The following is a 17,056-nucleotide window of genomic DNA, read 5'->3' on the forward strand; positions in this document are numbered from 1 at the left end:
GAGGAATGAGTTGGCCTATGGACAGGAGTCTGTCCTCCCTTTGGTTTCATACATCTGAAAAAAAGACAACTTTCCTTTCCACTAACCTTGCCTCTTTATTGCTTTTGAGCTCCGAGCACCTGGACCCACTTTTGCTAACAGATTTTGATGCAACGAGACTGAGCTCTCGCAATACCTGCCTCCTGGGGGTTTTCCCCGAGGGAAGCCGCCACCATGAAGACACGCCAAGAAGGCTTCAAGGAGCCATTGCTCATGGCTCTCAGGTCCGGGGAGGAGATTTGGGGGACATTCCTACCAGCTGCCAAAACCATTTGTTTCAGGGGTCCTCCCTGTTTCTCCCCTGCTCGGCACTGGCCGCCAACATGCGCTTTCTTGGTGGAACAGAAAGACACCCCAGGACGAGTTGAGGAGCTCCCAGACCCAGTAAGTCCACAGGTGTGCACCCGGCTAACTTCTCTTTTGAGCTTGAAGTGCTATTTGGGCATTTTTGCCAGCTGGTTCTGATGTATGTATGATGTTGAGGACTGTTTGTGTTGCAGAGTGTTTATCTGGGACTCCATATCTGTCATCCTCTCAGGGGATTTATGACAGTTCTTTCTCTGGTGTGTGAGTGTGTATTCTGTTTGTGTGATTGGTATTCTTGTCTTTTGTAAAGTGAAAAATTCAGGTTCATTAGAAAAATTTTAGCTATGAAACTATGACTAAAGGGAAAAAAATGATTTTTTAAACACTGGGTGGCCACCAAGTGTTCTTCAAACTCCAAAAAAAATTGGTTATGATGAAAGTCTTTTATTTTTGCATATGCAGTTAGAAAAAACATACTTTTTTTTTCTATTCACAATTCTGACCCTGAGAGAAACAAAAATATGCTTAGGAGAAAGCTTGAAGTTAAGTCTTGTCCTTGAAATACAAACACAGCTCACGTTGAGACTTCAGACTTGGGTTATTTAGTACAATTTTAAACAAAAAAAAAGGAAAGAGGGCTTAGATTTAAACACAATAAATGCATATTATTAAATACACATATTGTACCACATTAAAGAGAAATTGTGCTATGAAAAAAATGTATGTTTTTAGAGGTTATGGAATATGTTCTTAAGTTTGCCAATCAGAAATGCTGGTATAACAGTTCAACTACTTGTTACTTAGTTTTGTTAAGGCTTTAAAGGGTTAAAAATTGTAATATGTGAAAATGATAGGGATACACTTCAGTATTGAAAGCAAGTAGGATATGTGTTGTCTGCCAGAGAAAATATAAAGGATGGAGATTTTGTTTTTTTCCTTTGGCCCCACCGTGTGGCCTGCAGGATCTTAGTTTTCACCAAGGATCAACCCTGTCCCCCTGCAGTGGGAGCTTGAAGTCCTAACCACTGCATCTCCAGGGAATTCCCAGGAGATATTTTTGTTGAAGGATAAAAGGAGAATAACTTTGGGTGGGAAAAAAATTAGAAATTAAAATGGATATAGAAAATATCCTTTTTTGTAAAGAAAAACAAAGTACTATGAGAAAGGAATTTTGGACACTTAAGATTGATTAAAATTAGATTGAATTTAGTAAAGTAAATGAATTTTAATGGTAAGCTGATACAGGGCAGCAATTTGGTTTTCTGTTACGAGAATAGAGTTTTCCTGGAATATTGTGCTGCTTTTGATAACAGATCGTAAGTTTCTTTATCTAGGTAACTTTGAGTTTTCCAGAGGGCCCCTGAGGAATCTCAGAGAAAAATACTGTTAAGAAATTGACAGAATTCTAATGGAAAGCTGTTTTTCTTCTAATCATACTTTTGACCCCAATGTTCAGGATGGAAAAAACTGTTTAATGAAGTTATCACAGAGTCTAACTACTCATGATGTGTACCATTGCTGCCTTTAAGTTTACTACTTAAAATACATGTACAAGGTGTAAAGATTGGGTGTAATCAATACAGTGTATGACCTAGAAAATGCTTCCCTGTCAGCATACCTCTCTCTGCTTGTTTGTTACGTCTAATTAGTTTTCTCCCAGTGTGGATGACTAGACAAATATATAAACAAAAAGTCGGCCGAGCACCGAGGGACATGAATGGACCGAGAGCAGGCAACAACTGAGCCACTCTGGCAACAGTGGAAAATATATTGATTATCAGTGCTTTTTACGGGAAAGGGGAAAATGGTAGAAGTTTTCATATACTGAGGTATGGGGGTCATTCTGGCTTATACATGATTTAATTTGAACTTTAGGCTGACCAGGGCTTCCCTGGTGTCTCAGAAGGAAAAGAATCCACCTGCAATGTGGGAGACCTGGGTTCGATCCCTGGGTGGGAAGATCCCTTGGGGAAGGAAATGGCAGCCCGCTCCAGTATTCCAAATAGCCAGCTTATGGCCTATTAGACATACATTGTACATCTGCTTTAACCATTAAGAAGAAAATACATTCAGAGAATAATACAAAGATGCATTTTGATTATTATCCTCATCCATAATATGTCTGCTAATTTTTAAGCGTTTATCCAGGCACTGTGACAAGGCAATCAGACAGAGGTCATGTTTTCACAATACAAAATACTGATGCTAAACTTGAGACTTGAGATTATTTCCAACTCTGTGTCCATTCCCCAGATTAGGCAGGACTGCACCCCATTTCAGCAGAGAGGAACCAGAGCAGCCAACACCCACTGCCTCAAAGAATCGGGGAATACTGGAAGAGAAATGAATTAAAACCAAGTGCCTCTGCCAACTTTATTACTAACTTCATTCTCTATTCAAAACTTTTATTCCATTTCTTGCTCTCTATCTGTCTCTCCTTAATCTTGAAGCGTGTCAAAAAGGGGTGGATTGAAAGGGAACAAGACCCTATGGTCCCCAACCCCCATGTCCTCTGCCTGTCTTTTGTCTGCAGAAAACTTTAACCAGTTTAAACAGAGAATTGGGAAAATACAGAAGCAAAGGGAAAAAATCAAACAGGACAAAATGATAATGGTTGAGTCAGTAAGCAAAGTTAAAGACCTCTAGTTTCTTCTCAAGGATCATAGATAATATTCTGAGCCATATCCTTGGAGCTGTGTTGTAGACACTGAAACTCCCACCAGATGGAAGAATTTAATTACATGAGGACCAGACTGCAGCCATGACATGAGGTGCCACAATTCCGAGAATTGGCCCCTAGGAAATGGGAACAAACTGACCCTGGAACTGAAGATTAACTGTACTTAAAACAATTAAAATGACACTGCTCAGACCACTGCATGACCAATTTCAAGACGACTGTCAGAGCTGACTGTGCTGTTTCTGCATGTAGCTCCTCCCTCCGCCTATAAAAGCTCTTGCCCACTGACTGTCAGTGGTGGGGGAGTTGGCCTGTGGACAGAACTCTGCCCTCCCCCAGCGTTGCCAGCCTCTGAAATAAAGCAAAGTTGCCTTTCCACCAACCTGAACTCTTCATTGGCTTTAGGGTGGCGAGCAGCTGGACCCACTCTCAGAAACAGAAACCACTAAATATTTGTTGAATGAATAACTTGAGTCATGATAAGGTCTAAGATGAAAATAGGACTTGAAGTAGAGAAGACAATGGTGAAAGAAGACATGTCTTCCAAGAATAAAGGAGAATGAAGCAGGCAGTAAAGTGGCCAGGGGGGAGCTGAGGATCCTACAGACAGGGGTGGATGCACCCTGGGCATGGGAGCATCCCCATACGGAGGTGGGGTGGTCTGGAGAGTATAGAGTTAGGCGTGAACAAGAGAAAACAGGCTTCCCAGAGATTTGCCCCTTTGCCTGGGCCGGATTTTCTTCAGTATAAATAAGAAATGCTATTCCTAGTCAGTTTTCAAAGACGGTATGGTTTTTCTTAGGGGAAGGAGGAAGTTGCTAAAGAAAGTTGTCAATGAAAATGGGCTAGATGGTTACCTTCAGGCTGACCACAGCATCTTTGAAGATCTGCTGTGGCCCTGCTCCTGACAAATGGATAAGCATCCACAGAAAACCCTCCACTCCCCTGAGTCTCACGCAGCACACCATTAGCAGTCTTTTTGATGCTGTATCAGACACAGAAAAGAAGACATCGGAGGCCTAAACGCAAATACTTTCCATGAAGACACATACCTTGGTCCATCCAGGAAACTGGATAAAGGTGTCCTGAGGCAAGTCTGCGATCCCGCTGGGAATAGTGAAGTTACCCACATAAAAGGTCGGGAGTGCGTAGGTAGGGGGGCTGTGTGCACGGGCTTTATTGTGGTAGCCCCCGTCACGGCCACCCCAGGTCCCCAGGTGACTGCGTACTGCATCCTCCATGTCCAGCGGGAAGATCTCCCAGTTGGTGAGGATTTTGGAACCAAGGGTCAGGTTAGAAACAAGACCCTGTAAAAGAGAAACAGAGTGATGAGCTGGGGGCTAAAGATGGTGCAGAGAGGCTTCATGTGACTCTGTGTTCCAGCCCTAAATTCCTGGGAAAAGCAAACTGGGATATGAAACACCAACAGCACATGAAATCCAAACTGTGTGTCCATCAGAGTGACACAGATCTGGCTTGAGGCCAGAGCTTTCGACCTCAGATCCCCGTCTTCAGTGTTTGGTTCAGAGACATGGCCAGAACAGAGGAAATGATGGTTTCGAGGGTGGGAGAGTGAATGGAGGTGGGGGGAGAATGCAAAGGAACACTTGGCCACTGTAAAAGGATAGAAGGGTCTGTGATAATGATGGGGAGCCTGAGACTCACATTCTGAAGTTGCTCTATTTGTCCAGCGGAGGCAAGGGCTTGAGGTGTCCATGGCACCAGACACTGCATGGAAGCCTTTGCTCATGGCTCATCTGGCTTCCTCTTCCCAGCCTTTCATGAGTGGAACTTTTCCATCCCAGTGGGATCCCATATTTGTTCTACGACACCTGTCAATACCATGTCTCAGTGGCCCAATCAGTAATTCAATAAGCGTTGACCATGCAGCTGTGTGCCAGGCTCTTTGCTGGGTCCTGGGGATTCAGGCACCTCACAAGAGTCCCCGTCACTCTGTGGGTCAGTGTGGCCTATGATAGCCAAGCAGCACGACCATTAATTAGTCTGACCACAAGGACGGTAACAGGAACATTTCTTTTATACTGGAGACAAAAGTGGCCCCTGCATGACTGTTCTCCAGGAGTGTCACTGCTTTGCTTCTGAGATGCCACCAGGAGGGTCAGGAGATAGCCCCAGACACCTGTCCTGTCGTGGGTGTTGCCGTCATTCTGGAGGTGCAGCCTTCCCTCCTCTAGCACGTGGTGAGCTAACCGAGGGGCAGCCTGTATCTCAACATCCTTGCCTTCCTCCAAAAGCACCGCATGGAGCACACACACAGAGGATGAGCATAGCAAACACTTACTGAACAACGCTCTCAAAATGCACATCAGAAAAGCATACTTGGACTAGACGCCTAGGCACAGACTAACCAAGAGAGCTGAGAGCAGTGCACGGAGGGAAAGGCTTTCTAAAATTCAAGAGTTTGTCCACACCCAGAAAACAGCAGAACAAATGCTAAATTGGCTTTGTTGGCATGGGAGTGCCTTTTGCAGGCTTGGTGGGTTTTTTAAGCAAAGGAAAAGCATGGTGCAGTGGCTTCCTCCTTCTGTTTCTTGCTAAAGGATGGCTGAACTCAAATGCAAGGGTTCTGTTTGCAAAGCTCAACTTTCTCATCATCTACAGAGGAAAACAGATCTTCAAAATAACCCAACTTCTAGGCTGCAAAACAAATCAGGTAAGTTTACTCATCAAATTTGGCAAAGGGCGCATGCTTTTAAAAATTACTTCTACGTGGACTTCCCTGGTGGTACAGTGGATAAGAATCTGCCTGCCAGTGCCGGGGACACGGGTTCAGTCCCTGGTCTGGGAAGATTCCACATGCCTCGGAGCAACTAAGCCCATGAGCCACAACTTCTGAAGTCCCTGCACTCTCGAGCCCATGCACTGCAACTACTGAAGCTCATACGCCCTAGAGCCTGTGCTCCACCATCAAAAGAAGCCACCGCAATGGGAAGCCCGCGCACTGCAACTAGAGAGTTGTCTCCACTAGAGAAAGCCTGTGCGCAGCAGCAAAGCCCAGCACGACCAAAGCAGAAAATCACTTCTACGTGAACAGGGCTGCAAGGAAAGAGTGTATGCAGGAGAGTCTTTAAGTGGATTTACAGAAACTTTCCCCAATGACTTAGGCACAGTTTGGTCAACCTTTGAGTCTCACTCCCAACAGGGAGGCTGGGCCTACCTTAAAATCATTGATAGACGAGCCATAGTTCACACGCCCCATATTCTCCACCAGGAGGTCCAAGGTGGCTCCAGCTTTCCCTGTTATGTTCAGGGTGATCACGGATTCTCGTTCAAGGACTCCCTGGGCAACCTGTGGGTTCAGTACCAAATGAGAATTAACTAGGGTGGGAGGGTCAGCAGAGGCAGCCTGCTCAGTCAACTCCACACTCATTTTGCTACCCTGACGTGTCACCAGACTTCAGACAGAAGTGCTCTGATGGCTCCCTTGCCCAAGTCCTCAGCCAGATGCCCAGGCTCCTGCAACAACTGCTTTCTTCATAGGAGGGTTGCCAGACTCAGCTCCCAGCAGGGAAGGGCTGAGGCTGATTTCCTTAGCTCTGGGTTATTTTCTTGTATGTCTATTTTATTTTTTTATTTTGTATTTATTATTATTTTAAATGTTATTCATTTATTTTTAATTTTTGGCCATGCCGCAAAGTACACGAGATCTTAGTTCCCCAGCCAGGGATCAAACCTGCACTCCTTGCAGTGGAATCACAGTCTTAAACACTGAACTTCCAGGGAAGTCCCTTATTTTTTAAATTTAACTTTTATTTTATATTGGGGTATAGTTGATTTACAATGTGTTCACTACAGGTGTACAGCTAAGTGGTGCAGTTATATGTATACATATCAATATATGAATTCTTTTTCAGATTCCTTTCCCATATAGGTTATTACAGAGTATTGAGTAGGCTGTGCATCTATTTTTAATAGAGAGGGGATGGAGGCAGAAATTCCAGGGAAAGATTTCTAATACAGGAATCTCTTCATGCGCTCACAGCAAAAAAGGCAGTAATAAAAAATAGGTTTTAAATCACATGGAGATGGGACAAAATAAGACAAACGAGATAAAATCAGAGAGTTAGGTGGAGTAGTTTTACTTCAAAATACCTGATATGATACATTAACCACAAAGATGAAATAATAGAATGAGGGGAAATAACTGGTAATTTAGCAGCAACATATTCCTAACTTTTTAAAATGCAAGATTCTTTAAAAAACAACAACAAACAAACAAAAAAATCACTAAAACAACCCTCAAATTGGAATTTTAGAAATCGTTGCCATCAGTATACATACTCATAGCGTTTTAGACATTTGCTGCCACTCAAATTAAAACCACTCATCACCATAGGATGGAAATATTTTCATTTGAAATTGTCTCTCACCTGAAACTACCATAACATTGTTAACTGGCTGTGCCCCAATACAAAAGAAAAAGTTTAAAATCTGAAAAAAAAAAAGAAAGAATAAGTAGTTTGGGAGACATGGGAGATTGCTGTAGAGAAATCGAAGCAGCAGAGAATTAGTTCTGATAGTTCTTGAGTGACCTTGGGTGAATCACTCCCTTCTCTGGCCCTTAATTTCTTTCCTTTTGTGTTGCTTTTGAAGCATAGTTGATTTACAATGTTGTGTTAGCTTCGGGTGTCCAGCAAAGTGATTTCATTTTACATATTCTCTTCCATTATCGATTATTATAAGATATTGAATATAGTTCCCTGTACTATAGAGTAGGACCTTGTCGTTTGCCTATTTCATATATTAAAATCACTTCATTCTTTTTTTTTTTTTTAAGAAAAATTAAAAATTTTTTTTCCTCAACAAATTTTCTTGGTTAGGAACAATCTTTCATGTGTTTATTTCATATGATTGTCTCAGCGAGAGGAATGGAAATCCTATAACGTTATGTATGAAATCAAAGTCTTCGTATCTCTTAGCTCTGATTATCATGAACAGCCCTTCAGAATATAACTTCTCATGTAGGATGAAGACCCTAAGTTAAAATGACTCATCTGGTGTATACAAAACAGACCCTGCCATCCAAGAGTAAAGAAGACAGGAATGACACCCAGTGTCAGTCAGAGGGGATGGCCCTGGACTAGGGGGGCAACCAGGAAGTTCGGATGGACGAGGGGGTGTATACCTCAGGCAGATGGAGTGCAGGTGAGGCTACACCAGCCAGCAAGGGGAAGAGCTCAGGAGCATCACAAGGAGGGTGGAGCCTGAGGATGGGAAGGCAGCAGTCTCCCTGACTGTCATGTTACTGAGGTAGGAGATAGATGGGCCCTTGGGTTGGACATCTGGCATTTGTCAAGTGGGGTCAAACTGAAGACACTCCAAGGACAAAGCTAGTGGCAGAAGCTGACCTCTGCTGAAGAGAAGCTGAAGATGACCACTCCTGAGGGCAAGGGAAACTTCCCTGTCCGTACACGTGCAGGCAGGCTCCTTGGGGGTCACAACGTGCCACCCCATGACAAGTGAGGACATGCACCCAGAGGCCTCTGCAGTGGGATCCATTTTAGCAAAAAGTTACGCACGCATGTTGGGGAAGGCCCAAGGACAGGTCAAGTGTGAAAAAAGAAACGATAATTGGCCAAAGGTACACAAAGACCCAGAAGGACTGTCTTATATAAGGGATTTGAATCACCTCTTTACTACATTCCCCATTCAGGACACCTGCTGTCCTCTCCAGGTGTGTATTTCTGCCTTGCTTCAGTCTTTTATTTTTATTTATTTTTTGTATTTTGGTCCTGCTGTGTGGCATGCAAGACAGTTCCTGGATCAGGGATCAAACCCAGGCCCTGGCAGTGAAATGCTGACTCCTAACCACCAGGGAACTCGGATAAACACGCTGTTTCTCTGTGTGCTGTCCCTCTTCCTGTGCTGTGTCTCTAAGGATAAACTTGCTACCTGTTTTTACAGTTTTTGCCTCCTTGAAACATTCTTGCATTCACACAGGGGAAAGAGCCAAGAGAACTTTGCCTGTAGCCCCTGGTGGCCCAGCAGCTAAGATTTCTGCTTTTCATCCAGGCTAACCAGGTCCAGTTCCCGGGCAAGGAATAAGATCTCTCCTCAGGACTGCTTACTGCTGTCTCTCTGAGATCATTACCAAGTGCAACCCACAACTCTCCTCCCCCGTGGGGGCAGACACACAAATTCAGAGAGAATTCTTACCCCGTTCACAGAGACGTAGGCCCGGTCATGGACACCACTGGGTGGCGAAGAGAGGGGTGTAGGGTCGCTGCAGTCTTCAGGGAGCATTGTTCGGTACAGCACAAATCCAAAGTACTGGTTAGAGAAGGATGCAAGAAAAAGACATCACTCTTGCAGTTCACCTTAGGAGAACTGGGTCACCCTCCATCCGCGTGAAAGCAACATTTCTAAAACTATAGGAATGAAATGCTTCCCCAGCTTCGGCAAATATTCTGTCTAATTAAAGGGAACTGGCTTCAGTTTTCAGATCACAGAATAACCATCACAGCAGCTAACTGCAAGGAAGCCTGGAGGCCTTTGTCAAACATCCCCTCCCCTCCCACAAGAGGGAACCAGACCCTGGAACGTGGTAGGTGATGTGCCCAGAATAACTTGGGGGGATCCTGTCACAGATCAAAAGGTTACTGCCATTACCTCAAAAACCAAAACCAAGGACAACAAAAACAAAAGGTAAACAGCAACAGAATGCTCCGTAAAGCATTCTCCAGCTTCTTGGGCTAACTCTGCTCTAACATACAAAACAAGAGTCAATCAGAAACCGTTTCAAGTGGAGGCGAGAGGGAAACAGGCGGCGAGAGACAGATGGAGGTGGGGGTGAAATGTGCCTCTAAATGAGCCTCAGAAAGTACTTTGAGATGCTGGGACCCCTGGTTGGAAAGGAAGCCCCCAAACACCAGCCTGGGTGAATGGCTTCCTGAGTGGTCATTAGCTGGGAGAGCTGGACAAGTCAGGTCATACAGGAGAATCCAAATGGAAACCCAGCAGGAAACAGTTTCCCACTCCTCAGCCCTGAATGCGAGAAAGAGCAGCCCAGCAAAGGGGAGGGGTGATATGCAGGAGCGGAAGGAAAATGCTAACCCGTGTTCCTGTGCTGCAGGAAAGTGCTGAACTCAAGAAATGCCACTGTCATCACCCAAACCTTCGAGCACAAGGATGCCTCCCTTCCAGACCCCCAAATCTCCATCTCTTGTTTCTTTTTTTCTTTTGAATGCAGCAGAGTGGTGAGTCCTAGCTCAGAGACTAGGGGTTTCCAGGAGGGGAGCAGAAGGTGAGATGCTCCCTGCAATGGCAAAGTGAGGACTCCGGACGGGGCGGATGGGGGAGGCAGCTGCAGGGGTACCAGAGCTGCACCCCACTCCCTGCAGCTGTGCCCACCGAGAGGTTTGCTGGAAGTAAATCTTCTACGGCCTGTCCCAGATCTGAAGCAGTCAGGGCCCAGGAGCCACACCTGATCTGAGAGCACTGCCTTGGCCAAAGGTGAGAGAGCAGAAAGGGGCTGAGAAAAAGCAAGGACACTAACCTGGGATCCACTTCCAGGTTCCCACTGCTCTGAGCTGTGTCTTATCTGATGTGCTCCGACCCTCCTCAGTGGAGAGGACAGGTAGATGGAGACACGGATGTACAACCAGTGTGTGTTGGAACCAGAGAAAGAACACTACCCAACGCTAACAAAAAAGTGAGGGGGGCTTAATTAATCATTTTTATTTATCACAAAGCAGTATTGCTGGAGTGAAATCACAAACTCAAAAAAAGACAGTTATTTGTTCTTAGTTCCAAGATACAATAATATAACAAAATAAGCTAAAGCAAGATCAAATGTGCTGTTACTATATCATCCTCCAGAAGGTGATCTCCTCAGAAGTCAGAAAGGAGCCCCTACATAATTTTCCATTTCAAAAACCAGAGCTGAGATCTTAACTAAGTGATCAAATAGAACACTGAACTAAAGGCACCAAGTGACCCTACTACGGCAGCCTGAGACGAACACGCTGCGGCCGTTGTGTATGTGCCAAAAATGTCTCACTGAGTCTAACCGGTGAGGTGTGGTCTGCAAAACTTAGAAACTGTCTGAACTCTTCAGACATGACCATGTCACGAGAGAGAGAGGAAAAACAGACTCAGGAACTGTTTCAGATGAAAGCAGACTAAATGCAATGTGTGATAGTGGACTGGCAACTGGACTGAAAAGAGAGAAGCTATAAGGGACATTGCTGAAATAAACTGGGATACCTGATCGTAGAATGTATATTAGATAATAGGACTGTATCCATGCTAGATTTCTTAAGGGTGATCATTATTTGTGATCATGTACTATAATGTCCTTCTTAAAAATACATGCTCTAATATTTAAGAGTGGAAGTGTCATGATGTTGACAACTACCTCAAATGCTTAAGAAAAACAAAAAGCAGCTGACTCCAAACCATACACACACAGAATGCCAATGAAGCAGCTGTTAACACTTGATGGATCTAGGTTAAAGCTCTATGGGTGTTGTACTATTCTTGCAAGTTTTCTAACACAAAAAGTTGGGTAAATTTTACAATAAAGATGGAGCTGTGCCTGGAGATTAAACACACACACACACACACACACACACACACACACGTGTACTCTCTTCTTTTTCTCTGCAAAGGCAGGAAAAAATCTCTAATAACCTAATCTATTAAGAACACAGTCCCTATATCTTGGAACTAACAACAAATATGGAGAAGGAAATGGTAACCCACTCCAGTGTTCTTGCCTGGAGAATCCCAGGGATGGGGGAGCCTGGTGGGCTGCCATCTATGGGGTCGCACAGAGTCGGACACGACTGAAGCGACTTAGCAGCAGCAGCAGCAAGAACAAATAAGTGTCTTTTTTGAGTAATAAAACAGTGGTTTTACTTTGATACCTAATAAGACTAATTATATCAGACATATACTCAATGTATAACCTGCACAGAATTATGCTAAAGCAGGTTATTACCTATGTGATAAGAAATGGGATGGGGAGAACAGCAAAGATCAGCCACTGTGCAGCATACAGAGCTAGAGCCTGGAGATCCGAGGTGATTTTACATAGGGGTCTGATTTATCTGCTTATCATTTTGGTCCCTGTGTTCAGAACAGGTAGTGTAGAAAGCACATATTTTTGAAGGTAGAAAAAAGGTAAAGCATTACCTCTGAAGCCTTACCTGTTTCACATCGATAAATGTCAAAGGATAAACACTTTTTATGGGTCCAGAGGGACACAGGATGTTGAGAGCATCCTCCACTGTCTTTAACTGGAAAGAAACAAAAGCAGCTTTTACTCACTGTCACCCCTCACTTAATCACAGTAGAAATAACGTCATCATCAGAGACAGCGGATTTGACCAAACCCCTAAATGAAATGGTTTGAATTCTACTCAGGGCTGTCCTGAGTGGAATCAATTCTATCCAGTCCCTAACTCTGGATGAAAAATAACAGATGATATTGTAAAGAGTTTCAAACATACCTATTCAGTCACAACCTCCTGTATAGGAAAGGCCCGTAAAATGCATGAAAACCAAGGTTCTGTAAAAGCTCCCCTCCACCTCCGAGTGAAGCAGCCCCACTGTGCCCTCCTCTGAGCTTGTCAGCAGCATGTTCCCCATGCCTGGATCACCTTCCACTTGTTGACCCCACTGTCCTCCTTGTGGACAGTCAGCTTCTTAAGAGCAAGGTCTGTACTGTGCTCACCTCCAATGCCCAGCACATAGTAGACACCCAATTAACACTTACATTCAGCCTGAATGACTGTGTTTACTCGTAGCCCATGATGTTTACTCTGATGTACAAAACAACCGTGGGTGCCTCTCCAAACTCTAGGAGAGACCTCCCTTTACCCACACACCTCACTGAGTCCTCACAAAAGCCGGCAAGGAAGGCAATACTGTCCCTTGTTAGGGAAGAGGAAGGAACTGGGGACTCAGGATTTCACTTGAGTCACGGCCCAGACGGGATTTGCAGTTAGGTTTGACTTCAAACCCAGGGCTTTCCCCAGCATGAAACTGGTTAGGAATTTTTATAAACGCTTTTTAGAGCTACCTCACTGATAGGTAGCATGGAAGAAAAAAAAACCATCGGTTAGGTACAATCCCATCAATTCAGCTAAGTGAGTGCTTTCCTACTTGGATAACTAAAGGAGCTCATGGTCAGAGCTTTTATCCTATATTACTATGATCTACATAAACTTCATTCAGTATTTTAAAAAATTAATTATTCATTTATTTGGCTGCATGGGGTCTTAGTTGCAGCATGTGGGATCTAGCTCTCTGACCAGAGATCAAACCTTGGGCCCCCCGCATTGGAAGCATAGAGTCTTCGACACTGGACCACCAGGGAACTCCCAGCCTTTACACAGTTTTATGTCAATTTGCTGTCTTCAATCCTGTATTTAGTTTCTGGTCTCACAGTTCTCCTTCCTGGTAAACAGAATGTGCTTTGGTACTAAGGTTAGCAATATTGTTCAAAACATTTGCAGTTATTTTCTGTTGCATAAAAATAAACTTTTCACAGCTTAAAAAGACACAAACCAAACTTTTCCTTAAGTAGCAGTAGCAATGAACAAGTTGAAGGTACTCCCTTTACAAATGTGATTAAAGTCTGATTAATCTAAAGCAAGATTCCTATCAGGCAGAGAAACCACATTCTTTGTAGAATGTAACACACATATCTGACACTAGGTGGAAAATGTTACAAGAGCTCAACCAAACATCAAAGGGCTTCACGAATGGAAACATTATACAATCATGTTTGGCATTTTGCTTAAAGATAAAAACTTATGATGCTATTTTAGCATATCAAGATTCTTAAGAAATGTGTAACTTTTTTTTTTCTTGTTAGTTAACCCAGGTAGGAGTTAGGGATTATCAGAGGGGAAAACCTGAAGATGGTCAAAACAAATTGCCTTGGGCTTACGTCACTCCTATCAAATGAAGCCTCTCCTCTTTTGCTCTTTCCCTAGAAGAAAAAGCTCTTTGCTAATATTTATGATTCGTTTCTGGCTTTCCCACTCCCAATTACCATATTTCCCACAATATGGTAATTATATGTCCCAATTACCATATAAGCCACAAGCCATGAGGACATGATTTTTCTTTTTTTCCTGAAGACATGATTTTGAGATGGAGGGCAGTGTATAATTTAGAGTTAATGTTCGTGGCTTTTGAGAACTGCTTTTAGAAAAGGAGAATTATAGAAATGAATGTCACTAGCCATAACAGTAAGGTTACATGTTATTCCCACAAGGGCTCCTAAGGCTGGTTTTGCCACTGATAATGGAAACAAAATGATCTAAGAATGCCCGCTCACGCCTGACGCGCTCACCCTGTCAGCATCACACACAGCAGCTCACGGCCTGTGTCCCCGTTTTCCCAGAAACATCACCCACCCCATCAGTCTCACAGAAAACAAGTTCACAAAAAAATAAGGAGCCGATTGCCAGACATAACACTTTGACTCATGACTGCTGAATTCCACTTCCTCACTCTTAATGTTTCTGTTAGTTTTTTTCTTACCTTATTCAGAGCAACTTTTCCATATGCAAACTTCGGTGTGGATGGGGGGATAGGACCTTCTGGTACTTTTGCAAACTATAAACCACAGTGGAAAAAAGAAAAGAAAAATGGCTGTTAAACTCTCAGAAACACATCTCTACAATTCATGTTTCAAAAGAATGATCAAAGATTCAAATAGTGCCAGTGATTTTTGGAAAGGCAAAGGAACCAAAAACTCCCTCCAAAACAGAATTCTAAGCACACGCCTGTGTATGTCTGTGCTTTAAGCTCCAGGAATCACTCAAATAATTATAGAACAAAACACCTGAAAACAGAAAGTGGAAACAAATAGACTAACACAACATTGTAAATCAGCTATCAGCTCAGTGGTGTCTGACTCTTTGCGACCCCATGGACTGCAGCATGCTAGGCCTCCCTGTCCGTCACCAACTCCTGGAGTTCACCCAACTCATGTCCGTAGAGTCAGTGATGCCATTCAACCATCTCATCCTCTATCGTCCCCTTCTCCTCCCGCCTTCAATCTTTCCCAGCATCAGGGTCTTTTCCAATGAGTCAGCTCTTCGCATGAGGTGGCCAAAGTACTGGAGTTTCAGCTTCAGCATCAGTCCTTCCAATGAATATTCTGGACTAATTTCCTTTAGAATGGATTGGTTGGATCTCCTTGCAGTCCAAGGGACTCTCAAGAGTCTTCTCCAACACCACAGTTCAAAAGCATCAATTCCTTGGTGCTCAGCTTTCTTTATGGCCCAATTCTCACATCCATCCATGACTACTGGAAAAACCATAGCTTTGACTAAATAGACCTTTGCTGGTAAAGCAATATCTCTGCCTTTTAGTATGCTGTCTAAGTTGGTCATAACTTTTCTTCCAAGGAGCAAGCATCTTTTAATTTCATGGTTGCAGTCACCATTTACAGTGATTTTGCAGCCCCCCAAAATAAAGTCTGTCACTGTTTCCATTGTTTCCCCATCTATTTGCCATGAAGTGATGGGACCAGATGCCATGATCTTAGTTTTCTGAATGTTGAGTTTTAAGCCAACACTTTCACTTTCCTCTTTCACTTTCATCAAGAGGCTCTTTAGTTCTTCTTCGATTTCTGCCATAAGGGTGGTGTCACATCCTGGAATGTGAAGTCAAGTGGGCCTTAGGAAGCATCACTACAAACAAAGCTAGCGGAGGTGATGGAATTCCAGTTGAGCTATTTCAAATCCTAAAAGATGATGCTGTGAAAGTGCTGCACTCAATATGCCTACGAATTTGGAAGACTCAGCAGTGGCCACAGGATGGGAAAAGGTCAGTTTTCTTTCCAATCCCAAAGAAAGGCAATGCCAAAGAGTGTTCAAACTACCACACAATTGCACTCATCTCACGCTAGCAAAGTAATGCTCAAAATTCTCCAAGCCAGGCTTCAACAGTAGGTGAACTGTGAACTTGCAGATGTTCAGGCTGGATTTAGAAAAGCCAGAGGAACCAGAGCTCAAATTGCCAGCATCCATTGGAGCATCAAAAAAGCAAGTGAAGAAAAACAACTACTTCTGCTTTATTGACTATGCCAAAGCGTTTGACTGTGTGGATCACAACAAACTGGAAAATTCTGAAAGAGATGGGAATACCAGACCACCTGACCTGAGAAATCTGTATGCAGGTCAAGAAGCAACAGTTAGAACTGGACATGAAACAACAGACTGGTTCCAAATTGGGAAAGGAGTACGTCAAGGCTGTATATTGTCACCTTGCTTATTTAACTTATATGCAGAGTACATCATGAGAAACGCAGGGTTGGATGAAGCAAAAGCTGGAATCAAGATTGCCAGGAGAAATCAACTATACACCAAAAATAAAAATTTTTAAATGCTACCATTAAAACAATGACAACTGGGGCTTCCCTCGTGGCCCAGAGGTAAGAAATCTGCCTGCCAATGCAGGAGACAATGGGTTTGATCCCTGGTCTGGGAGGGTCCCACATGTTGCAAAGCAAACAAGCCCATGCTCCCCAACTAGTGAGCCAGTGCTCTAGAGCCCAGGAGCCACAACACCTACTGAGGACCATGCTCCCTGGAACAAGGGCTCCGCAAGAGAAGCCCACATACCGCAACTGCAGAGCCGGCCCTGCTCTGGAGAAAAGCCCATGCAGCAAAGAGGATCCAGCACAGCCAAAAATAGATAAAATTATTTTTAAAAACAACAACTGAGACCTGAATTAGGAATGGGGTGAAACAAAAGAGCAAAAACAAGTTAGAGAGGATGAAAGTGACAGCTGAAGATGAGTTGGGAGGAAAAGAAATAAAAGGTACGTGCCCAAACTGACTCTGAAGGGGGGGAGTCTATAGCAGGAAAAGATGCTGTGTGCAAATTAAATCTTAGGAGTAGATTAAAGTTTTGTGTCAGTGTTAAATTTGCTGTGGTTATATAAGAGCATATTCTTGCCTATTCTTAAACAACATACACTGAAGTATGTAGGGGTCGAGAGTCTTGATGTCTAAAACCCTCCAGAGGTTTAGAGAGCATATGGGC

The 17,056-nt window shown here is 43.6% G+C and overlaps 1 protein-coding gene across 1 annotated transcript in view; it reads right to left on the bottom strand.

Moving 5' to 3' along the window:
* GLB1 (galactosidase beta 1) overlaps positions 1-17,056 on the bottom strand; it is a 103,647-nt gene that overhangs the window by 17,242 nt on the left and 69,349 nt on the right. Inside the window, exons 11-15 of the mRNA XM_005898140.2 lie at positions 14,543-14,617; positions 12,196-12,285; positions 9,203-9,316; positions 6,204-6,335; positions 4,078-4,332 (exon numbers count right to left, since the gene is read on the bottom strand). Of these exons, the coding sequence (XP_005898202.1) occupies positions 4,078-4,332; positions 6,204-6,335; positions 9,203-9,316; positions 12,196-12,285; positions 14,543-14,617 (666 nt within the window). The remainder of the gene's footprint in view (positions 1-4,077; positions 4,333-6,203; positions 6,336-9,202; positions 9,317-12,195; positions 12,286-14,542; positions 14,618-17,056) is intronic.

The sequence above is a fragment of the Bos mutus genome, chromosome 22 (genome assembly GCF_027580195.1).
Source record: "Bos mutus isolate GX-2022 chromosome 22, NWIPB_WYAK_1.1, whole genome shotgun sequence".
Taxonomy (NCBI): Eukaryota; Metazoa; Chordata; class Mammalia; order Artiodactyla; family Bovidae; genus Bos; species Bos mutus.